At 63.7% G+C, this 23,226-nt stretch overlaps 1 protein-coding gene across 4 annotated transcripts in view; it reads left to right on the top strand.

Moving 5' to 3' along the window:
- The window catches only part of SEC14L5 (SEC14 like lipid binding 5), a 64,727-nt gene extending 46,250 nt beyond the window's left edge, over nt 1-18,477 (top strand). For 3 of the 4 annotated variants that reach the window (XM_068147279.1, XM_068147276.1, XM_068147277.1), the window contains 9 exons: nt 4,539-4,728; nt 5,991-6,079; nt 7,673-7,743; nt 9,860-10,031; nt 12,670-12,804; nt 13,840-13,977; nt 14,408-14,653; nt 15,762-15,940; nt 17,445-18,477. In XM_068147279.1, the coding sequence (XP_068003380.1) occupies nt 4,539-4,728; nt 5,991-6,079; nt 7,673-7,743; nt 9,860-10,031; nt 12,670-12,804; nt 13,840-13,977; nt 14,408-14,653; nt 15,762-15,940; nt 17,445-17,550 (1,326 nt within the window). In that variant the 3' untranslated portion in view covers nt 17,551-18,477. The remainder of the gene's footprint in view (nt 1-4,538; nt 4,729-5,990; nt 6,080-7,672; nt 7,744-9,859; nt 10,032-12,669; nt 12,805-13,839; nt 13,978-14,407; nt 14,654-15,761; nt 15,941-17,444) is intronic. The other variant, XM_068147278.1, reaches the window with a different exon arrangement.
- The last annotated feature ends 4,749 nt before the right edge of the window (nt 18,478-23,226 follow it).

Below are 23,226 nucleotides of genomic sequence, written 5' to 3'. Positions count from 1 at the left end.
CCCCCCCGGGCTGCTGGGCCCCCAGAGCCAGCCTGCCACCCTGCTGAGCCCCCCCGGGCTGCTGGGCCCCCAGAGCCAGCATCCCACCCTGCTGAGCCCCCCCGGGCTGCTGGGCCCCCAGAGCCAGCATCCCATCCTGCTGAGCCCCCCCAGGGCTGCTGAGCCCCCAGAGCCAGCCTCCCACCCTGCTGAGCCCCCCCGGGCTGCTGGGCCCCCAGAGCCAGCATCCCGTCCTGCTGGGCACTCCCAGGGCTGCTGTGCCCCCAGCACCCCCCTGCCACCCTGCTGGGCACCCCCGGGGCTGCTGTGCCCCCAGCACCCCCCTGCCACCCTGCTTGGCACCCCCAGGGCTGCTGTGCCCCCAGCACCCCCCTGCCACCCTGCTGGGCACCCCCGGGGCTGCTGAGCCCCCAGCACCCCCCTGCCACCCTGCTGGGCACCCCCGGGGCTGCTGAGCCCCCAGCGCCCCCCTGCCACCCTGCTGGGCACCCCCAGGGCTGCTGTGCCCCCAGAGCCACCCTGCCACCCTGCTGGGCACCCCCAGGGCTGCTGTGCCCCCAGAGCCACCCTGCCACCCTGCTGGGCACCCCCGAGGCTGCTGTGCCCCCAGCACCCCCCTGCCACCCTGCTGGGCACTCCCAGGGCTGCTGTGCCCCCAGCACCCCCCTGCCACCCTGCTGGGCACCCCCGGGGCTGCTGTGCCCCCAGAGCCACCCTGCCACCCCGCTGGGCACCCCCAGGGCTCTGTGTCTGCAGCCCCTCAGCCAGCCTGGGGTCCCAGGCACTTTGGGTTGGACCTCAGCTCTTTTGGCAAGGTCAGACCAAAGGCAGATGTGGAGAGCACTGTGCCCAGGCTGGGAGCTGGCTGAGAGGAGCCTCAGCAGCTCAGGTAGGGCAGCTTCAGATCCTGCCCCAGGGAGGGACAACCTCCTGCAGCAGGGCAGGTGAGGGGGGGGCTGCTGGAGCAGGAGCTGGGAGTGCTGGGGATAAGGTCATCATGAGCCAGCACCTGCAGGGCTGGGGCAGCCCTGGGGCTCCCTGCACAGGGACCTGGAGCTGCTGGAGAGGCTCCAGAGGAGGCCACAGAGATGCTCAGAGGCTGCAGAACCTCCCCTGTGGGGCCAGGCTGGGAGAGCTGGGGCTGTGCAGCCTGGAGAGGAGAAGGCTGCAGGGAGAGCTCAGAGCTGCAGTTCAGTATCTGCAGGGCAGCTGCAGGCAGCTGGGGAGGGACTGCTCAGAAGGGGCTGTGGGGATAGGAGCAGAGGCAATGGTTTGGAACTGGAGCAGGGCAGAGTTAGGTTGGACACCAGGAGGGAGCTCTGCAGAGGGAGGCTGGGGAGACTCTGGCACAGGCTGCCCAGGGAGGTGGTGCAGGCTCCATCCCTGGAGCCATTGAAGCTCAGCCTGGCTGTGTCCCTGGGCAGCCTGCTCTGGCTGGAGCTGTCCCTGCTGCCTGCAGGGGGTTGGATGTGCCCCTGGGCAGCCTGCTCTGGCTGGAGCTGTCCCTGCTGCCTGCAGGGGGTTGGATGTGCCCCTGGGCAGCCTGCTCTGGCTGGAGCTGTCCCTGCTGCCTGCAGAGGCTGGGACAGGATGCCCCTGGAGGCTCCCTCCCAGCCCAGGGCAGGCTCTGATCCTTCCTGGGCTCATCCTGGCTCAAAGGGAGTCTCTGGATCAGGCCCAGGGGTGTGTGGCTGAGGAAGGAGCACACCTAGGGGAAGCTGAATAGCTCCAGAGGGATCTGCCTCAGCACTCCCTGCTGGAGAGAGCCCGGGGGGGAAGGCAAGAGGACCAAGGACAGCAACAAGAGAGTCCTTGTCTGGCCAGGCTGAGCAGAGCAGGAGTGCTGGGGAAGAGGGGCACACAGGAGCAGTGAGGCAGCAGCAGGAGCTCCCCTTGGAAGGAGAGTGGAGCTGGATAAGGTTTCACCATCAAAGCTTCCTGGCCTGGGAGCAAATCCCACATCCTTCTGGGAGCTCACTGCAGAGGGCTCAGGAGCTGCTCCCCAGGGGTGGGCTCTCCCTGCCCCTTCCAGGGCTGGCAGGCAGCTCTGGCAGTGCTTTGTGCATGGCCCTGCTGGAGCTGCCCCAGAGCTGGGCCAGGCCCTGGCTCAGCTGAGCAGGGCTCAGCCCTGACCTGCAGAGCTCTGCTGAAGAGTTTGCTTCAGAAGAGCCAGGGAGGGATAACAGGCAGCAAAGATTTGCTGCCAGAGTTCACAGTCTCACAGTATCACTAAGGTTGGAATGACCTCGAGGATCATCAAGTCCAAGCTGTCACCACAGACCTCATGGCTAGACCATGGCACCAAGTGCCACATCCAATCCCCTCTTGAACACCTCCAGGGATGGGGACTCCACCACCTCCCTGGGCAGCACATCCCAGTGGCCAATTCCTCTTGCTGGGAAGAACTTTCTCCTCACCTCCAGCCTAAACCTCCCCTGGCACAGCTTGAGACTATGTCCTCTTGTTCTGCTGCTGGCTGCCTGGGAGCAGAGCCCAACCCCCACCTGGCTCCAACCTCCCTGCAGCGAGCTGCAGAGAGCAAGAAGGTCTCCCCTGAGCCTCCTCTTCTGCAGGCTAAGCAACCCCAGCTCCCTCAGCCTCTCCTCACAGGGCTGTGCCCCAGACCCCTCCCCAGCTTTGTTGCCCTTCTCTGGACACCTTCAAGTCTCTCAATGTCCTTCTTGAGCTGAGGAGCCCAGAGCTGGACACAGTACTCCAGGTGTGGCCTCAGCAGTGCTGAGCACAGGGCACAAGGACTTCCCTGCTTCTGCTGGCCACACTCTTCCTGCTGCAGGCCAGGATGCCCTTGGCCTTCTTGGCCCCCTGGGCACACTGCTGGCTCCTGTTCAGGCAGCTGTCTATCAGCACCCTCAGGTACAGCCCTTCAACTACTGGAAGCTGCTCTGAGGTCTGCTTGCAGCCTTCTCCCCTCCAGAATGCACAGCCCCAGCTCTCCCAGCCTGTCCCACAGGGGAGGTTCTGCAGCTTCAGCCTTGCTGCAGTGCTGCCAGAGTGCAGCTCCACACAGCTCTGGGAGCTGCTCTGGGGAGGTTCTGCTTTCTGTGCCATCCCATCTGCAGTGCTCCTCTCCCAGCTGCTCCTCAGCAGCTTCCTGCCTTGGCCTTGGGCTGTCTGAGCTCCACCCCTGCTGCATCCTTTAGGTGTGATCAGTTCTTAGCACCTCTTGCAGCTTCCCAGCAGCTGTGTGAGGCTGAGGCTGGGCTTGCTCCCAGCCTGCCCCTGCTGCCTGCTTTGCTCTCCTGCCTGCTTGTTGTTCTTGTGAGCAAACAGAAGAGCTTTGAGTGCAAGCACAAAGCTCCTCTGTGCTGCAGCAGGGCTGGGACACTCCAGAGGAGACCCTCCCTGCCCCACAGCACCTGCATGGCAATGCAAACCCCACGTGGCAGGGGAGGCCAAGCACTGTGGGGTGAAGGGACTGAGAAATCTGCAGCCAGAGCCCAGGGGGGTTGCAATTAACAGGGTTTGGGTCAGATGAGCACCTTCATGGACTCCACTGGGGCTGCTGGGAGTCACTTTTCTCCCAAGGAAGAAGCAAAGTGACAAGAGGAAAGGACTTCAGGTTGCCCCAGGGGAGGTTTAAGTTGGACATGAGTGAGGAACAATTTCTTCCCTTTCAGGGTTGTCCAGGCCTGGCCCAGGCTGCCCAGGGCAGTGGTGCAGTCCCCAGGCCTGGAGAGGTTGCAGAGCTGTGGAGATGTGGAGCTGAGGGCCAGGGCTCAGTGGTGCCCTGGCAGTGATTCACTGAGGCCAAGGGCTGGGTCCTGCCCTTGGGTCACAACCAGCCCAGGAAGGCTCCAGCCTGGGGGCAGAGTGGCTGCAAAGTGCCCAGCAGAGAAGGCCCTGGGGGTGCTGGGTGCCAGCAGCTGGAGAGGAGCCAGGGGGTGCCCAGGGGGGCAAGAAGGGCAGCAGCAGCCTGGGCTGGAGCAGCAGTGGGGTGGCAGCAGGAGCAGGGCAGGGATTGTGCCTCTGGGCTGGGCACTGGGGAGGCCACAGCTTGAGTGCTGGGCTCAGCTCTGGGCTCTCACTGCAGGAAGGAGATTGAGGAGCTGGAGCAGGGCCAGAGAAGGGCAAGAGAGCTGGGGAAGGGTCTGGGGAAGAGGGCTGGGGAGGAGCAGCTGAGGGAGCTGGGGGTGTTGAGCCTGGAGCAGAGGAGGCTGAGGGAGACCTCCTTGCTCTCTGCAGCTCCCTGAGAGGAGGCTGCAGCCAGCTGGGGCTTGGGCTCTGCTCCCTAGGCTCAGGGGAGAGAAGGAGAGGCAATGGCCTGAAACTGTGCCAGGGGAGGCTTAGGTTGGAGAGGAGGCCAAATGTCTTTGGTGGCAGAGTGGTCAGGGCCTGGCAGAGGCTGCCCAGGGAGGTGGTGGAGTCCCCATGCCTGGAGGGGCTGCAGAGCCCTGTGGCCATGGCAGCTGGGGCCAGGGTTTGGTGGCCATGGAGGGGTTGGGTTGGTGGTGGGCTGGGTGCTGTGGGAGGGCTCTGCCAGCCCCAGCCCCTCCATGGCTGCTCCATGCCCTCCTCAGCTCCCCAAGGACGAGCACATCCTGCGCTTCCTGCGGGCTCGCGACTTCAACCTGGAGAAGGCTCGGGAGATGCTCTGCCAGTCGCTGGCCTGGCGCAAGCAGTACCAGGTGGATTCCATCCTGCAGTCCTGGAGGCCCCCAGCCCTGCTGGAGGAGTACTACACAGGAGGCTGGCACCACCAGGACAGAGGTTAGCAGCTGCCCCTGCCCCAGGGGCCGTGCTGGGCACGCTGCCAGCGCCGCCAGAGCAGCTCAGCACCTGCAGGAGGCCTCTCTGCCTTGCTGGGGGGGGGTTGCCATCTCTGCACACAGCAGGCAGGGCACAGCTGGGGCAGAGCAGCTTCTCTCTGGCCAGGTGGCCTCTGGGTATGAGATTGGCCACTGTGAAGCACAGCTGAGAGCCCAGCACTGCCTGGGCTGGAGAAGGGCAGCCTGGGAGGGAGGGGAACTTGGGGAGGTCTGTAAATAGCTGAGGGGTGGGGGGCAAGGAGAAGTGCCCAGGCTCTGCTCATGGTGTCTTGTGGCAGGGCAAGGGGCACTTCATAGTAGTAGATGAGCTTGCACCTGTGACTGGAGCCTTGCAGGGAGGCCAGGACATCATCAACCCTTGGGAGGCTGCTGCTGGAGCTGGGCAGGGGGCTGTGCATCTTCCACTGCAGGATGTAGAAGCCAGGCCAGCGGGTGACATGGGAGCCCTGGCACAGGAGCAGAGGGCACAGCTGACTGCCAGCAGCTGGGACTTGGCCAAGGCAGTGAGGCAAGAAGAGAAGCCACTGCCTGGGGGGGTGCCCAGGCACACAGCTGAAGGAGCTGTGGGGGTGAGAGGCTGGGGCCAGACTCTGCCCAGGGACAAGGGGCAGAAAGTGTCAGGCAGGAGGTTGGAGCTGAGCAGGAGGAGAAAGTTGTTTGGGGTGAGGCTGCTGGAGGCCTGGAGCAGGCTGCCCAGAGAGGTTGTGGAGTCTGCTGGTGTGGAGAGCTTCCAAGAGCCCTCTGGATGTGTTCCTGGGTGAGCTGCCCTGGGTGCCCCTGCCCTGGGTTGGACTGGATGATCTCCTGAGCTCCCTTCCAGCCTCACCATTGGTGACTCCAAGATTGCACTGTGGCCTTTCTGCAGGGCCTGGGGTGACAGGGGAAGGGGCAGTGGTTTCAAACTGGGCTGGAGGAGATGGAGGTTGGACATTAGGAAGGAATTCCTTGCAGTGGGGGTGGAGAGAGCCTGGCACAGGGAGGCTGTGGCTGCCTCCTGTCTGGAGGTGTTCAGGGCCAGGCTGGATGAGGCCTTAGGCAGCCTGTGCTGGTGGGAGGGGTCCCTGCCCATGGCTGGGGGCTGGAGCTGGGTGATGTTGAAGGTCCCTTCCAAGTGAGGCCATGCCATGAATGCCTGGTGCTGGAGTGGCAGCCTGGAGAGCTGAGCCCTTCCCTGCCCCCAGCTCTGCCCCCTGTGCCCTGCAGACGGACGACCTCTCTACATCCTGCGCCTGGGCCAGATGGACACCAAGGGGCTGGTGAAGGCCCTGGGCGAGGAGGCCCTGCTCAGACACGTGAGTCCTGCCCTCCCCTCCCGCCTCAGCAGCCCCCTCCCCATGGGGAGCCTTGGCTAAGGCAGCTGGAGGCTCCCTGCCTGGCACAGACCGTGGGCTGGCAGCTCCCAAGCTGCTGACTTGGGCATGGCACAGCTCCCTTGGTGTCCTGCAGGGGCAGGGCTGAAACCCTTGTGCTGCCCAGAGAGACCTCTCCTGAGGGCTTAGTGAAGCTCTCAGCTTCCCTTGGTGCAGGCTGCCCCTTGGGCTGCCCAGAGAGACCTTTCCTGAGGCTTAGTGAAGCTCACAGCTTCCCATGCTGCAGGCTGCCCCTTGTGCCCCTTGGGCTGCCCAGGGAGAGCTCTCCTGAGGCTCTCAGCTTCCCATGCTGCAGGCTGCCCCTTGGGCCCCTTGGGCTGCCCAGGGAGAGCTCTCCTGAGGCTCTCAGCTTCCCATGCTGCAGGCTGCCCCTTGGGCCCCTTGGGCTGCCCAGGGAGAGCTCTCCTGAGGCTCTCAGCTTCCCATGCTGCAGGCTGCCCCTTGGGCCCCTTGGGCTGCCCAGGGAGAGCTCTCCTGAGGCTTAGTGATGCTCTCAGCTTCCCGTGCTGCAGGCTGCCCCTTGTGCTGCCCAGAGAGACCTCTCCTGAGGGCTTAGTGAAGCTCTCAGCTTCCCTTGGTGCAGGCTGCCCCTTGGGCTGCCCAGAGAGACCTCTCCTGAGGGCTTAGTGAAGCTCTCAGCTTCCCTTGGTGCAGGCTGCCCCTTGGGCTGCCCAGAGAGACCTCTCCTGAGGGCTTAGTGAAGCTCTCAGCTTCCCTTGGTGCAGGCTGCCCCTTGTGCTGCCCAGAGAGACCTTTCCTGAGGCTTAGTGAAGCTCTCAGCTTCCCTTGGTGCAGGCTGCCCCTTGTGCTGCCCAGAGAGAGCTCTCCTGGGGGCTTAGTGAAGCTCTCAGCTTCCCTTGGTGCAGGCTGCCCCTTGTGCTGCCCAGAGAGACCTTTCCTGAGGCTTAGTGAAGCTCTCAGCTTCCCATGCTGCAGGCTGCCCCTTGGGCTGCCCAGAGAGACCTTTCCTGAGGCTTAGTGAAGCTCTCAGCTTCCCTTGGTGCAGGCTGCCCCTTGGGCTGCCCAGAGAGACCTCTCCTGAGGCTTAGTGAAGCTCTCAGCTTCCCTTGGTGCAGGCTGCCCCTTGTGCTGCCCAGAGAGAGCTCTCCTGAGGCTTAGTGATGCTCTCAGCTTCCCATGCTGCAGGCTGCCCCTTGTGCTGCCCAGAGAGAGCTCTCCTGGGGGCTTAGTGAAGCTCTCAGCTTCCCATGCTGCAGGCTGCCCCTTGGGCTGCCCAGAGAGACCTCTCCTGAGGCTTAGTGAAGCTCTCAGCTTCCCATGCTGCCCTTCCCTGCAGCTTCACCAAACCCTTCTGGTCCTGAGGCTCTTTGTTTCACCTCAGGCTGTCAGGCTCTGTCCCTGGGCTGCTCAGCACAGCCTCTTGATGTAGGCTTCTCTCTCCCTCTTCACACTGCATGCCTGCAGCCTGGTGTCCTTCTGGCTCCTTGGGAAGAAGGCCTCCAGGCTGTTGTGGTTTCCCAGGCTGACCCTCGTGTGCCCTCCCTTTGGCTGCAGGTCCTGTCCATCAATGAGGAGGGCCAGAAGAGGTGTGAGGAGAACACCAGCGCCTTCGGCCGCCCCATCACGTCAGTTGGGTTGGCTGTGCTGCCCCCTTGGGGCTGCCATGGGGGCAAGAAATGCCTGGGGAGCTCAGCTGGAGGGCTGAGCCGCACACAGCAGCCTGGCTCTGCCCGGGGCTGGCCCGGGGCTGGGCTGCACGTGAGGACCACAGCAGAGCTTAGCCTGGAGGAGACCTCTGAGGTCACCCAGTCCAACCCTGACCCCAGCACTGCCAGGGCAGCACTGAGCCCTGGCCCTCAGCACCACTGAGCCCTGGCCCTCAGCACCACTGAGCCATAGCCCTCAGCCCCACTGAGCCATAGCCCTCAGCACCACTGAGCCATACCCTCAGCACCACTGAGCCCTGGCCCTCAGCACCACTGAGCCATACCCTCAGCACCACTGAGCCATGGCCCTCAGCACCACTGAGCCATAGCCCTCAGCACCACTGAGCCATAGCCCTCAGCACCACTGAGCCATACCCTCAGCACCACTGAGCCATGGCCCTCAGCACCACTGAGCCCTGGCCCTCAGCACCACTGAGCCATAGCCCTCAGCACCACTGAGCCATAGCCCTCAGCACCACTGAGCCCTGGCCCTCAGCACCACTGAGCCATAGCCCTCAGCACCACTGAGCCCTGGCCCTCAGCACCACTGAGCCATAGCCCTCAGCCCCACTGAGCCCTGGCCCTCAGCACCACTGAGCCCTGGCCCTCAGCACCACTGAGCCATAGCCCTCAGCACCACTGAGCCCTGGCCCTCAGCACCACTGAGCCATAGCCCTCAGCACCACTGAGCCATGGCCCTCAGCACCACTGAGCCATAGCCCTCAGCACCACTGAGCCCTGGCCCTCAGCACCACTGAGCCATAGCCCTCAGCACCACTGAGCCATGGCCCTCAGCACCACAGCCACACAGCTCTGGAACCCCTCCAGCCATGGGGACTGCACCACTGCCCTGGGCAGCCTGGGCCAGGCCTGGACAACCCTCAAGAGGAAGAACTTGTTCCTCATGGCCAACCCAAACCTCCCCTGGGGCAGCTTGAAGCTGTTTGCTCTTGTCCTGTCCCTTGTTCCTTGGGAGCAGAGCCCAAGCCCCACCTCACTCCAACCTCCTGTCAGGTGTTGTAGAGAGCCAGAAGGTTTCCCTCCACCTCCTTTAGTCCAGCAAAGTGGAGACTGAAATGCAGACAAACTCCACAGCTTCACACAAGCCCAGGCCCAGGGCCCTCCTTAACCCTTTTGTGTCCCACTGCAGCTGAAGGTTCCCTTCCTCTCTGGGGAGTTTTCATCCACATCCATCCAGGTCTCTTTTCTTTACACAGGAAGCTGTTTGCCACATTCCACTTCCATTTCAGATGGGGTTTGGAGTTACTCCTAGCAGCAGCCCTGCAAGCCTGCAGCCTCCTCCACCCCAGCAGCATGGCCTTGGCTCTGGGCTGGGCTGTCTGGCTTCCCTGCAAGCTCCCTGCCTTCAGCCTGGGCTCTGCTCCCTAGGCTCAGGGGAGAGAAGGAGAGGCAATGGCCTGAAACTGTGCCAGGGGAGGCTGAGGTTGGAGAGGAGGCCAAATGTCTTTGGTGGCAGAGTGGTCAGGGCCTGGCAGAGGCTGCCCAGGGAGGTGGTGGAGTCCCCATGCCTGGAGGGGTTGCAGAACCCTGTGGCCATGGCAGCTGGGGCCAGGGTTTGGTGCCCATGGAGGGGTTGGGTTGGTGCTGGCCTGGCTGCTCTGGGAGGGCTTTGCCAACCCAAACAATTCCTTTCAGTGAGGCTGGGGAGACTCTGGCACAGGCTGCCCAGGGAGGCTGTGGCTGCCTCCTGCCTGGAGGTGTTCAGGACCAGGCTGGATGAGTCTCTGAGCAGCCTGTGCTGGTGGGAGGGGTCCCTGCCCATGGCAGGGGCTGGTGCTGGATGTTCTCTGAGGTCTCTTCCAGCCTGAGCCATTCCATGCATCTCTGAGTCAGTGATCCAGGTGTCCATGGGGGGTCTGGATGCTCTGGGAGGCCTCTCCCACCCCAAACCATTCTGTGCTGGTCAGAGTGGCTTCAGCAGAGGCTCTGCAGCTGCTGCTGAAAGGCTTTGTGGCCATGAGCTGAGCAGGCTGCCTGCAGGCCCTGGCAGACCTTGCCCTGTGTGTCTCTGCAGGTCCTGGACGTGCCTGGTGGACCTGGAGGGGCTGAACATGAGGCACCTCTGGCGGCCTGGCGTCAAGGCCCTGCTCCGCATCATCGAGGTGGTGGAGGACAACTACCCTGAGACCCTGGGGAGGCTGCTGATAGTCAGAGCTCCCAGGGTGTTCCCTGTGCTCTGGACTCTGGTGGGTGAGAGCTGCAGGAGCAGAACCTCCTGAGCTGTGCACTCAGCTCCAGGCACTGCCAGCTTGGCTTCTTGACAAGGGGGAAAGCCTCAGGGCTCTCGTGGCTGAACTCGGGAAGAGGCCACAGCAGCCAAGGAGGCAACCAGCAGCCAAGGAGGCAACCAGCAGCCTGGCCTGGAGCAGCACTGGGGGGGCAGCAGCAGCAGGGCAGGGATTGACCTCCTGTACTCTGCACTGGGGAGGCCACAGCTTGAGTGCTGGGTTCAGCTCTGGGCTCCTCACTGCAGGAAGGGCACTGAGGAGCTGGAGAGGGCCTGGCCCAGGCTGCCCTGGGCAGTGGTGCAGTCCCCAGGCCTGGAGAGGCTGCAAAGCTGTGGAGATGTGGAGCTGAGGGCCAGGGCTCAGTGGTGCCCTGGCAGTGATTCACTAAGGCCAAGGGCTGGGTCCTGCCCTTGGGTCACAACCAGCCCAGGAAGGCTCCAGGCTGGGGGCAGAGTGGCTGCAAAGTGCCCAGCAGAGAAGGCCCTGGGGGTGCTGGGGGCCAGCAGCTGGAGAGGAGCCAGGGGGTGCCCAGTGGGGCAAGAAGGGCAGCAGCAGCCTGGGCTGGAGCAGCAGTGGGGTGGCAGCAGGAGCAGGGCAGAGATTGGGCCTCTGGGCTGGGCACTGGGGAGGCCACAGCTTGAGTGCTGGGTTCAGCTCTGGGCTCCTCACTGCAGGAAGGAGATTGAGGAGCTGGAGCAGGGCCAGAGAAGGGCAAGAGAGCTGGGGAAGGGTCTGGGGAAGAGGGCTGGGGAGGAGCAGCTGAGGGAGCTGGGGGTGTTGAGCCTGGAGCAGAGGAGGCTGAGGGAGACCTCCTTGCTCTCTGCAGCTCCCTGAGAGGAGGCTGCAGCCAGCTGGGGCTTGGGCTCTGCTCCCTAGGCTCAGGGGAGAGAAGGAGAGGCAGTAGCCTGAAACTGTGCCAGGGGAGGCTGAGGTTGGAGAGGAGGCCAAATGTCTTTGGTGCCAGAGTGGTCAGGGCCTGGCAGAGGCTGCCCAGGGAGGTGGTGGAGTCCCCATGCCTGGAGGGGTTGCAGAGCCCTGTGGCCATGGCAGCTGGGGCCAGGGTTTGGTGGTCATGGAGGGGTTGTGTTGATGTTGGGCTGGGTGCTCTGGGAGGGCTTTGCCAACCCAAACAACTCCAACACTGCTCCAGTGCATGCCTGCAGCTCAGGGGCTTCTAGTGGCTGCTGCCCACCAGGACAGGCTGTGGGAGCTGCCCTGCAGCTCCTCGTGCAGCTGTAGCAGCCCAGGCCTGGTGCTTGTGCTGTGGAACAGCCAAAGCTGTTGTAACCTCCTCCTGGAGAACACTGCAGGGGAGAGCAATGCAAATGGCTGTGCCTGGGGCCTGCTGCTGGCTCTGGCAGTGTCACAGCACCAGGGAACCACTTGGCTGGAAGAGACCTCTGAAGTGCTCAGCTCCAACCACTGCCCCAGGCCATGCTTGTGAGGCTCCCATCTGGTCTGGGGACCTCAGGCAGCAAACCCTGTGAGGGTCCTGGGCACATCCCATTCGTCATCCCCCTCTTTGGGGACCTCTTCAGAGCTGGGAACCTGCCCTGCTGCTGTGCTGCACTGCGCTGCTACTGAGTGCACTGGAGCTGAGCTGCATTGCTGCTGCTGAGCTGCACTGCCCTGCCCTGCTGCTGTGCTGCACTGCACTGCTACTGAGTGCACTGGAGCTGAGCTGCACTGCTGCTGCCCTGCCCTGCTGCTGCCCTGCCCTGCTGCTGAGCTGCACTGCACTGCTACTGAGTGCACTGGAGCTGAGCTGCACTGTACTGCTGCTGAGCTGCACTGCACTGCTACTGAGTGCACTGCCCTGCCCTGCCCTGCCCTGCTGCTGAGCTGCCCTGCTGCTGAGCTGCACTGCACTGCCCTGCTGCTGAGCTGCACTGCCCTGCTGCTGAGCTGCCCTGCTGCTGAGCTGCACTGCCCTGCTGAGCTGCATTGCTGCTGCTGAGCTGCACTGCCCTGCTGAGCTGCATTGCTGCTGCTGAGCTGCCCTGCCCTGCTGCTGAGCTGCCCCCCTGCTGCTGAGCTGCACTGCTGCTGAGCTGCACTGCCCTGCCCTGCTGCTGAGCTGCACTGCCCTGCTGCTGAGCTGCACTGCACTGCCCTCCTGAGCTGCACTGCACTGCCCTCCTGAGCTGCCCTGCCCTGCCCTGCTGCTGAGCTGCACTGCCCTGCTGCTGAGCTGCCCTGCTGCTGAGCTGCCCTGCTGCTGAGCTGCCCTGCCCTGCCCTGCTGCTGAGCTGCACTGCCCTGCTGCTGAGCCCCCCTGCTGCTGAGCCCCCCTGCTGCTGAGCCCCCCTGCTGCTGAGCTGCACTGCCCTGCTCTGCCCTGCTGCTGAGCTGCACTGCCCTGCTGCTGAGCTGCCCTGCTGCTGAGCTGCCCCCCTGCTGCTGAGCTGCACTGCTGCTGAGCTGCACTGCTGCTGAGCTGCACTGCCCTGCTGCTGAGCTGCACTGCTGCTGAGCTGCCCTGCTGCTGAGCTGCACTGCACTGCTGCTGATCCCCCTGCTGCTGGGCCGTTGCAGGGTGGTGTCAGCAGTGCCAGTGAGCTGCCTGAGTGCTGTGCTGTGTCCCCTGTGGCTGCAGGTCAGTCCCTTCATCAACGACAACACCAGGCAGAAGTTCCTCATTTACAGTGGCAACAACTACCAGGGGCCAGGGGGCCTGGTGGACTACGTGGACAGAGAAGTGATCCCAGACTTCCTGGGGGGAGAATGCATGGTGAGGCTCCCTCCCTGCCCTGCAGCTGCCATCTCCAGTGCCCAGCCTCCCTCACTTCCCTCCTCTTCATCACCCTGGCCTTCCCCCAGTCCCTTCTGAAGGCTGCTGCCCCCCCCCCCAGCATGGTGCAGTTAACCTGTGCATGGAATTCACCCTGGCCTGGTGGTGAGGGCCTGGAGAAGGTTAAGACCAGCTCTAACTGAGCTTAGCTGAACCACTGCAGTGCAAGGAAGCTACTGGAGGGCAGCTGGAAGGGGCAGCCAGAGAAGATTCTGAGGAAGGATCCAGCTGTAAGGGAGGAAGTGCAGCTCCTGCAGCCCTCAGGCAGCTGTGTGCTGGGCTGCAGCCAGAGCAGGCTGGGCAGAGGGCAGCAGAGGGGATTCTGCCCCTGGGCTCTGCTCTGCTCAGACCTCACCTCCAATCCTGCCTCCAGCTCTGCTCTCCCCAGCAGCAGAAGGACACAGAGCTGCTGGAGAGAGGCCAGAGGAGGCCACAAAGATGCTGCCAGGGCTGGAGCAGCTCTGCTGGGAGCACAGGCTGAGGGAGCTGGGGCTGTGCAGCCTGCAGAGGAGAAGGCTCCAGGGGCTCCTCAGAGCTGCTGCCAGGAGCTGAAGGGATCCTGCAGGAAGGCTGCAGAGGAACTTTTGCTGAGGGGGTCTGAGGCAGGCCCAGGGGGAAGGGTTTGGAGCTGAGGCAGAGCAGGGTTAGAGTGGAGCTGAGGCAGAAGTTGTTGAGTGTGAGGCTGCTGAGCCTCTGGCCCAGGCTGCCCAGGGAGGCTGTGGCTGCCTCCTGCCTGGGGGGGGGCTGGCTGAGGCCCTGAGCAGCTGAGCCTAGCTGAGAGCTGTCCCTGCCCAGGACAGGGCTTGGGGCAGATGAGCTCTGAGCTCCCTTCCAGCCTGAGCCACCCTCTGGAGCTGAGTCCCCTGGTGAATTCTTGGAGCAGCTGAGGGTGGCCTCCTGTGCCTGGCAGGCAGCTGCTGGGGCAGGTGAGCTGCTGGCTGGGGCTGGGGTGACTTTGTCTGCTGGCTCTGGCAGTGCACTGTCCCAGAAGGAGGCCTGGTCCCCAAGTCACTCTACCAGAGGGAGGAGGAGGCCGAGAGCTCGGACCACATCCGCCTGTGGACAGAGACCATCTACCACTCTGCCAGCCTGCTCAGGGGAGCCCCACACGAGGTACAGCACAGCCCTGGGGGCTGAGGGAGCTGCTGGCATGGCCAAGGGGCTTGGGACTGGGGCTTGGGCTCTGCTCCCTAGGCTCAGGGGAGAGAAGGAGAGGCAACAGCCTGAAACTGTGCCAGGGGAGGCTGAGGTTGGAGAGGAGGCCAAATGTCTTTGGTGGCAGAGTGGTCAGGGCCTGGCAGAGGCTGCCCAGGGAGGTGGTGGAGTCTCCTGGTGTGGAGAGCTTCCAACCCCCCCTGGGCACTGTGCTGCTGGGCAGGCTGCTGTGGGTGCCCTGCTGGGGCAGGGCTTGGGTGGGTGAGCTCCAGAGCTCCCTTCCAGCCCCAGGCTGCTGGGGTGCTGTGGGAAGCCTGTCTGAAGCACAGGCAGGGAAGTGCTGGCTGAGGATCTGACTCTTTGCAGCTTGGCTCTGTTCCCTTTGCAGATAGCTGTGGAGATTCTGGAAGGGGAATCTGTCATCACCTGGGACTTTGACATCCTGAAGGGGGATGTGGTCTTCAGCCTCTTCCACTCCAAACGAGCTCCTGAGGCAGGGCAGCAGGAAGCCCAAGCTGCCAGCAGCAACTCTGCTGGGGACAGCTCCCAGCTGATCGAGAGGAGCTGGGTGCTGGGGGTGGACTACAGCCTGGTGGAGTCCCCCCTGGTGTGCAGGGAGGGGGAGAGCATCCAGGTGAGACCTCTCGGGCCTGGAGTGCATCTGGAGCCCCCAGAGTGGAGAGAGGGAGGGGTTGGTGGCTTGGGAAGTGCTGGGGGGGGGGGGTGGCTGAGGTCTGGGCTCCCTCTGCAAGGGGCTGCTGCTGCTGCAGTTGAGATTGAGGCTGAGGCAGTGGAGAAAGATCCAAAAATCCAGCAGGAAAAGGTCACTGGGAAGATGATTCCTGCTGGTGCCCACTGCCAGAGCTGGAGAGAGAGGATCCTGCCCTCTGCTCTGCTCTGGGGAGACCTCCCCTGCAGGGCTGGGGCAAGGTATGGGACCCCCAGCACAGGAAGGACCTGGAGCTGCTGGAGAGGAGCCAGAGGAGGCCACAGAGATGAGCAGAGGCTGCAGAACCTCCCCTGTGGGGCCAGGCTGGGAGAGCTGGGGCTGTGCAGCATGGAGGGGAGAAGGCTGCAGGGAGAGCTCAGAGCAGCCTGCTGCACTGCTGCTGGATAGTGGTACCTGATGCACTCTGTAACAAGAGGCAGTGAATGCTGTGTGCCCTCCAGGTCTGATGCAGGAAGGACAGCAGCTGGGGATTCATTGTGACCATCACCATACAGCATTAACACATCAGGAATGTGATATTCTCCCAGTGGGGGCTGGGAGCAGGATCCCAGCTGGGGGCTCAAGCTTGAGAGCTCTCTGCCCACTGTGTGCTTCCCAGAGCAGCCAGCTCAGCAGGGCCCCAGCAGGGTGAGGCTGGAAGGGAGCATTGGAGCTCACCCACCCAAGCCCTGCTCCAGCAGGGCACCCCCAGCACCCTGCCCAGCAGCACAGTGCCCGGGGGGGGTTGGAAGCTCTCCACACCAGCAGACTCCACAACCTCTCTGGGCAGCCTGCTCCAGGCCTCCAGCAGCCTCGCCCCAAACAACTTTCTCCTCCTGCTCAGCTCCAGCCTCCTGCCTGACACTTTCTGCCCCTTGTCCCTGGGCAGAGTCTGGCCCCAGCCTCTCACCCCCACAGCTCCTTCAGCTGTGTGCCTGGGCACCCCCCCAGGCAGTGGCTTCTCTCCTTGCCTCACTGCCTTGGCCAAGTCCCAGCTGCTGGCAGTCAGCTGTGCCCTCTGCTCCTGTGCCAGGGCTCCCATGTCACCCGCTGGCCTGGCTTCTACATCCTGCAGTGGAAGATGCACAGCCCCCTGCCCAGCTCCAGCAGCAGCCTCCCAAGGGTTGATGATGTCCTGGCCTCCCTGCAAGGCTCCAGTCACAGGTGCAAGCTCATCTACTACTATGAAGTGCTGGCATCCAAGGACTTCAGGTAGGGGCTTTGCTGGGGGGAATTTCCTCTGTGACCTGCAGCAGAGCAGCCCCAGGGGAGGGCTGAGTGGGAGGCAGACATCCAGGGGGCTGGCAGTGACCTCCCTGCTCCTGCAGTTCACTGGGGGGGACTTGGATGGACACCAACTTGGTGACAGTTTGTGCCAGGAGCCTCCCTCAGTGCTGCAGGTGGTCAGAGCCCCTCTGGCTGGAGGCCCACAGGGAGATTGGTGCTTCAGCTTCCTTTGGCTTGGCAGAGCCCTTTCAGCTCCCCCAGGCCAACCATTGCCTACCTCTGCCCAGGCTGGGGCTGAGCCCTGGCCCTCAGCACCACAGCTCTGCCTCTGGGAGACACCTCCAGGGCTGGGCACTCAGCCACCCCCTGGGCAAGGGCTTGAGAGCCCTGCCAGTGAAGAAGTTTCTTCTCATGTCCAACCTGAACCTCCCCTGGTGCAGCTTGAGGCCATTGCCTCTTGTCCTGTCCCTTGTTCCCTGGGAGCAGAGCCCAAGCCCCAGCTGGCTGCAGCCTCCTCTCAGGGAGGCCCCAGGCTGGGGCTGAGCCCTGGCCCTCAGCACCACTGAGCCCTGGCCCTCAGCACCACTGAGCCATGGCCCTCAGTACCACAGCTACACAGCTCTGGAACCCCTCCAGGCATGGGGACTGCACCACTGCCCTGGGCAGCCTGGGCCAGGCCTGGACAACCCTTTTGGAGAGGAACTTGCTCCTCATGTCCAACCTGAACCTCCCCTGGGAAAACTTGAGGCCATTGCCTCTTGTCCTGTCCCTTGTCCCTAGGGAGCAGAGCCCAAGCCCCAGCTGGCTGCAGCCTCCTCTCAGGGAGCTGCAGAGAGCAAGGAGGTCTCCCTCAGCCTCCTCTGCTCCAGGCTCAACACCCCCAGCTCCCTCAGCTGCTCCTCCCCAGCCCTCTTCCCCAGACCCTTCCCCAGCTCTCTTGCCCTTCTCTGGCCCTGCTCCAGCTCCTCAATCTCCTTCCTGCAGATTGAACCCAGCACTCAAGCTGTGGCCTCCCCAGTGCCCAGCCCAGAGGCACAATCCCTGCCCTGCTCCTGCTGCCACCCCACTGCTGCTCCAGGCCAGGCTGCTGCTGCCCTTCTTGCCCCCCTGGGCACCCCCTGGCTCCTCTCCAGCTGCTGGCACCCAGCACCCCCAGGGCCTTCTCTGCTGGGCACTTTGCAGCCACTCTGCCCCCAGCCTGGAGCCTTCCTGGGGTGGTTGTGACCCAAGGGCAGGACCCAGCCCTTGGCCTTGCTGAATGGTTTAGCTGTCAGGAGGTGCTGGCTGCCAGGTTGGCCTTGATGATCTCTGAGGTCTCTTCCAACCTGATTGATTCTGTGACTCTGTGAGTGACACAGATTTGTAGAGCCCAAGTTGAAACTGGTTGGGGCAGAGCTGAGACCTTTCTGCCAGCCTTAGAGTGTGCCTGGTGCAGAGGGCTGCCCCCCAGCAGCTCCCTCCTAACTGCCTTCTCTTTGCTCTGTCCCAGGGGCTCCATGTCAAGCCTGGAATCTTGCACCAGTGGCTTCTCCCAGCTGAGTGGAGCCACCACATCCTCCAGCCACTCTCAGAGCAGCTCCCACCTCTCCAGATAGCAGGGGGACAGCTCCAGCAGGGAGGAGAAATCACTGGGGGGGGGTCCTGGCCACCCCCTCAGCTGCTCTGTGCACCCAACCAAAGAGCCTCCAGGAGCTTCCCCTCCAGGACCTTCCCCTCCAGGACCTTCCCCTCCAGGGGCTTCCCCTCCAGGAGCTCCTTTGCCTGCCCACAGGGAGCAGCCCTCTGGACCCAGGGAGCCTGTGGGGAGCTCTCAGGGGCAGCCCAAGGACTTGGCTGGGGGCTGCCTGTTTCTGTCACACCTGGTGGGGGTTGGGGTGCATGCAGGTGCCCTGAGCCCACCTGTGACCTCCAAAGGGCTGCTTCCAGGCAGTGCTTCCCCTGCAGCTGGTGGCTGGAGGAGGCTGCCCCTGCCTTCCCTTGGCTGCTCTGCAGGCCTGGGTTGCTCCCCTGCAGCAGCTCTCTGCCTGCCCAGGCTGCCAGCTGCACACCCAGGAGGCATCCCAGGGGCAGGGACTGGAACCTTCCTACAGCTTGGATGCCCCAGGAGTCACCTCCAGCTCAGCCCTGAGACCTCAGCAGCTGCCAGCAGGGCACCTTGGGGATGTTTTGTTGGGAAGCCTCTGAGGCACAGAGGACAAAATGGATCTGTGGAGGGCACAGGCAGAGGAGCTGCCTGCAAGCCTTCCCCCTCAGGTTTACAAGCAATAACGATCAGGTCTGAGCCAGCCCGGGGGCTGGGGGCTGGCTCCAATCCCCAAGGGCTAAGCCAAGCAATAGTTTCTCTCCCGAGGGCACAGCCTTCTGGAATTTGCTTCTCTGAAACCTGAGCTAACTTGAAAACCTTAACCCCCCCCCAGCAGGGCTCTGCTGGAGCTCCTCCTGCAGCCTACTGATGGCAGTGCTGAGTTTTAACTTATTGATCCTTTCAGCAAGGAGTATTTATTAAACCCAGCCCCCTCCTGCTCTGTTTTCACTGCGGTGAGCTTTGGGTTGGGAAGGAACAACTGGGGGGGAAGCTGCTTTGGGTTGAAGCTTTGCCACCTTCCTGGGGCAAGGGCTAGAGCCTGGGGAGTGGCTGGGCTAAGGGCTGGCTCTCACCACCTCCCCTGAGCTTTCTGGACTCCAGAGGGATGTTCCTTGGCAGTAAGAAGCAAGAGCTGGAGCTCAGGAGCTGTGAGAAGGTGGCACAGCTTCACCAGGGGGTCACAGACTGCCCTGGGCTGGGAGGGAGCCTCCAAGGACCTCCTGTCCCAGCCCCTGCAGGCAGCAGGGACAGCTCCAGCCAGAGCAGGCTGCCCAGGGACACATCCAACCCCCTGCAGGCAGCAGGGACAGCTCCAGCCAGAGCAGGCTGCCCAGGGACACATCCAACCCCCTGCAGGCAGCAGGGACAGCTCCAACCAGAGCAGGCTGCCCAGGGACACATCCAACCCCCTGCAGGCAGCAGGGACAGCTCCAGCCAGAGCAGGCTGCCCAGGGACACAGCCAGGCTGAGCTTCAATGGCTCCAGGGATGGAGCCTGCACCACCTCCCTGGGCAGCCTGTGCCAGAGTCTCCCCAGCCTCCCTCTGCAGAGCTCCCTCCTGGTGTCCAACCTAACTCTGCCCTGCTCCAGTTCCAAACCATTGCCTCTGCTCCTATCCCCACAGCCCCTCTGAGCAGTCCCTCCCCAGCTGCCTGCAGCTGCCCTGCAGACACTGAAGAGCAGCTCCAAGCTGCATTTACCACACCAGAGCCAGCAGCCTGCTCCATGGCCTCCACTGGGTGCAGCAGAGGTGCAGCAGAGGTGGCAGTGCCCTCTGACCAGCCTGGGCAGCACAGCTCCTTGTGGCCCTGTGTGGGTGGCGAGCCGAGGGGAGCAGCTGGCAGCCCTGGGCTGCCTTTGGGCAGTGCTCACCAGGCAGGACCTGGGACGTGGCCAGATGTTAGCCTGCAGCTCCAGCTGTGCTGCGTGGAGCCCTCAGCAGGCTGCCCCTGCCCTGATCTGCTGCCTGTGCCCCTGCTCAGCTCAGCCTGGCCAAGGGGCTCCTGGCCTCTGGCCGCCCAGGGCTAAAGCCAAGGAGGGGCCAGGGGCTGGGCTGGGAGCAGCACGGAGCCGGGGGCTTGGGGGGGGGGCATCGGGGGGGTGGCACCGGGGGGGTGGCACCATGGAGGCGGCACTGTGGTGGCACCGCAGGGGCGGCACCATTGGGGTGGCACCGTGGGGGTGGTACTGGGGTGGCACTGGGGGGAGGCACCAGGGGGGTGGTACCGGGGGGGGTGGCACCGTGGGGGTTCCTCCAGCTCAGCCGTCCATGGAGCCACAGCCACCTTCCTCAGGCAGCCCTTGGGGTTTCTTTCCCCCGGCCAGGTGCTTCTGAAGGGCTGAGGCTGTGGGGCAGCTCCTCCGGCCCTGCTCTCTGCTCCTGCCCTGTTCTCTCCTCCTGCTCTGCTCTCTCCTCCTGCCCTGCTCTCTCTCCTCCTGCCCTGCTCTCTCTCCTCCTGCCCTGCTCTCTCCTCTGCTGGCTGGCAGCAGAGCCCCAGGGGATACGGAGCTGCCGCTCAGGGAAGCTGCTGAGCGTCTGGAGGAGGGGAGCCGCGGAAACCACTGCCCCTGCCCCCTGCTCCCTGCCCCTGCTCCCTGCTCCCTGCTCCCTGCCCCTGCCCCTGCCTCCTGCTCCCTGCTCCCTGCCCCCTGCCCCCCGCCCTTGCTCCCTGCCCCTGCTCCCTGCCCCTGCCCCCTGCTCCCTGCCCCCTGCCCTTGCTCCCTGCCCCTGCCCCCTGCTCCCTGCCCCTGCTCCCTGCTCCTGCTGCCTGCTCCCTGCTCCCTGCCCCCTGCTCCCTGCCCCTGCTGCCTCCTCCCTTCCCCTGCCCCCTGCTCCCTGCCTCTCCCCGGGTGTCATGGGGTGGAAGGGTAAGGCTGAGAAGCCTCCTCCCTTCCCCCTTTGTAAAGTAAAAGGGAAAAAAAAAAATTGAAGGGAAAAGAAAAAAAAAACTCGCAAGCTGAATTAGCAAAGCAGTGGAGCTATATTTACAAAGCGATGTAGGGTTTGCAGGGGATTATTTACAAATTTACAATATCTACAATATATACAAAGATATACAACAGAGTAACACAGAAATGAGAGTGAACCCCTCGGCAGAGAGGGGTCCCCCACCTCCGCTCTCCCCTCTCTCCCCCCCCTTTCCCCAGAATGGGATAGAAAGAGAAAGAGAAGAGAGGAAAAAAAAGTTAGAAGCAGTTCGTGTTAATTGGAAGGGAGTTAATATACAGGCCTGGTATCTTATCGGCCTCAAGGCCGAAGCCTTGGCAGAAAGCCCAGGACAGAAAGCTGTTGCCTGAAGAAGAGGCGGAAGCAAGACTGAAGATAAGGTGCTGGAGAAACTCAGTATAGTCCCAGCTCAGAAGTGCTTCCTCCCACTCGTCCAATGAAATTAGTTTAGACTATTCCTTCCGTTTACCAACTTCCGTCCACCATATTCCCTTTCTTAAGGGGGCAACGTCAACCGGCCACACCGGGGGAGTCCCCTGGAGGCTCTGTGGGCTTCAGCACTCCTCCCAAGGGAAGGAGACTTCTGCCTGGGGCACCTCAGCGTGCCTGGAGCCTGGCAGAGAGGGCAGGGAGCTGCTGTGGGCAGGCAGGAGCCTGGGGTGAAGCTGGCTGTGTGTCCTTCCTTCAGCCGGGGCCGACTCGGCTGCCCGGAGCAGGCTTCCCAGCTGAGGCCACAGCCCCGGGAGCGCTCCCAGCCTGCCCCTGCTCTGCTCCCTCAGGGTTTCAGCTCTTGTGGCTTCATCCTCGCCGCTCCTCCTCCTCCTCCTCCTCCTCGGCGGTGCCGCCCTCCCGCCCCACGCCAGGGGGCTGCAGCCTGCCGGGGCAGCAGCCTGGGAGCTGTCCCCGGGCGGTGCGGAGCTGAAGCGGCTGAGGGCTTTCAGCGCCCCAGGCTCAGGCAGCCAAAGCCAACTTCTGCTGCCCGCTGCTGCAGGTCCCTGCTCCGGAGCCGGAGCCGCAGAGAGGCAGCGCCGGGGGGGGAGAGGCTCAGCTGAGCTGCAGGGGGAGAGGAAACCTTCCACAGCACCTCCCCCCCCGGCCCTACACTGCCAGCGGTGTGCTCAGGAGACAACACACCCTGCCCTGCCCCACCCACCCCACCCTGCTCCTCCCACCCCACCCTGCTCCTCCCTGCCCCACCCTGCCCCACCCTGCTCCTCCCACCCCACCCTGCTCCTCCCTGCCCCACCCACCCCATCCTGCTCCACCCTGCTCCTCCCTGCCCATCCCTGCCCTGCTTGCTCCACCCTGTCCCACCCTGCCCCACCCAGCCCCCTTCACAGCAGCTGTTTCTGCTGGGTTCTGGCTGCCTGGGAGCCACAACCTTGAACAGACTGCAGGCAGTGCTGCAATCACAGCCTGCCCAGGGCTGGGAGGGAGCCCCCAGGGACCTCCTGTCCCACCCCCTGCAGGCAGCAGGGACAGCTCCAGCCAGAGCAGGCTGCCCAGGGACACAGCCAGGCTGAGCTTCAATGGCTCCAGGGATGGAGCCTGCACCACCTCCCTGGGCAGCCTGTGCCAGAGTCTCCCCAGCCTCCCTCTGCAGAGCTCCCTCCTGGTGTCCAACCTAACTCTGCCCTGCTCCAGTTCCAAACCATTGCCTCTGGTCCTATCCCCACAGCCCCCTCTGAGCAGTCCCTCCCCAGCTGCCTGCAGCTGCCCTGCAGATACTGAACTGCAGCTCTGAGGTCTACCTGCAGCCTTCTCTTCTCCAGGCTGCACAGCCCCAGCTCTGCCAGCCTGTCCCACAGGGGAGGTTCTGCAGCCTCTGAGCATCTCTGTGGCCTCCTCTGGAGCCTCTCCAGCAGCTCCAGGTCCTTCCTGTGCTGGGGGCCCCAGAGCTGGAGGCAGTGCTGCAGGTGGGGGCTGAGCAGAGCAGAGCAGAGGGGCAGAATCCCCTCCCTGTGCTGCTGCTCTCCCTGCTCTGGCTGCAGCTCAGCACTCAGCTGGCTCTGGGCTGCCAGGGACCACTGCTGGCTCCTGGGGACTTTGTCACCAGCTGACAGCCCCAAGGCCTTCTCCTGCAGGCTGCTCTCAGCCTCTCCTCACCAGCCTGGGTTTGTGCCTGGGATTGCCCTGCCCCAGCTGCAGGACCTTGCCCTTGGCCTTGCTGACATTCATGAGGCTGCCTTGTGCCCAGCTCTGCAGCCTGCCCAGCTCCCTCTGGATGGATCCTTCCCTCCAGCCTGCCCAGCTCCCTCTGGATGGATCCTTCCCTCCAGCTGCCAGCTGAGCCACACAGCTTGGTGCCATCTGCAGACCTGCTGAGGGTGCCCCAACCCCAGTGCCCATGGGGCTGAGGGAGATGTTCAACAGCCCTGCTCCCAGCACTGACCCCTGAGGGCCTCCACTCATCACAGCTCTCCCTTTGGACACTGAGCTGCTGACCACAGCTCTGAGTGCAGCTCTCCAGCCAAGCCCTTGCCCAGGCAGTGGCCTCAGGTCCCTGCTCTGCCCCTGTGGTGCCACACAGGACAGGGGCACTGCACAAGCCCAGGGAGATGCCATCAGTTCCCTTCCAGCTTTCCTGCAGCACACTTTGGGGGCTTTCAGGCCACAGAGCAGGGAGGTCCCACACAGCAGCCTGCAGGACAGCTGGGGGTGGAAAACAGAAAGGCCTTCTGCAAGGATGTGGCCTGGGCAGGGGTCTGAGCTGCAGCCCAGCTGCAGGAGCTGCTCATG

The sequence above is a fragment of the Melanerpes formicivorus genome, unplaced genomic scaffold (genome assembly GCF_026170545.1).
Source record: "Melanerpes formicivorus ecotype bairdi unplaced genomic scaffold, bMelFor1.0.p_v2 SCAF_14, whole genome shotgun sequence".
NCBI classification, from domain to species: domain Eukaryota; kingdom Metazoa; phylum Chordata; class Aves; order Piciformes; family Picidae; genus Melanerpes; species Melanerpes formicivorus.
Note: the sequence above shows the minus strand (reverse complement) of the source record. Positions and strands in the feature narration are given on the sequence as shown.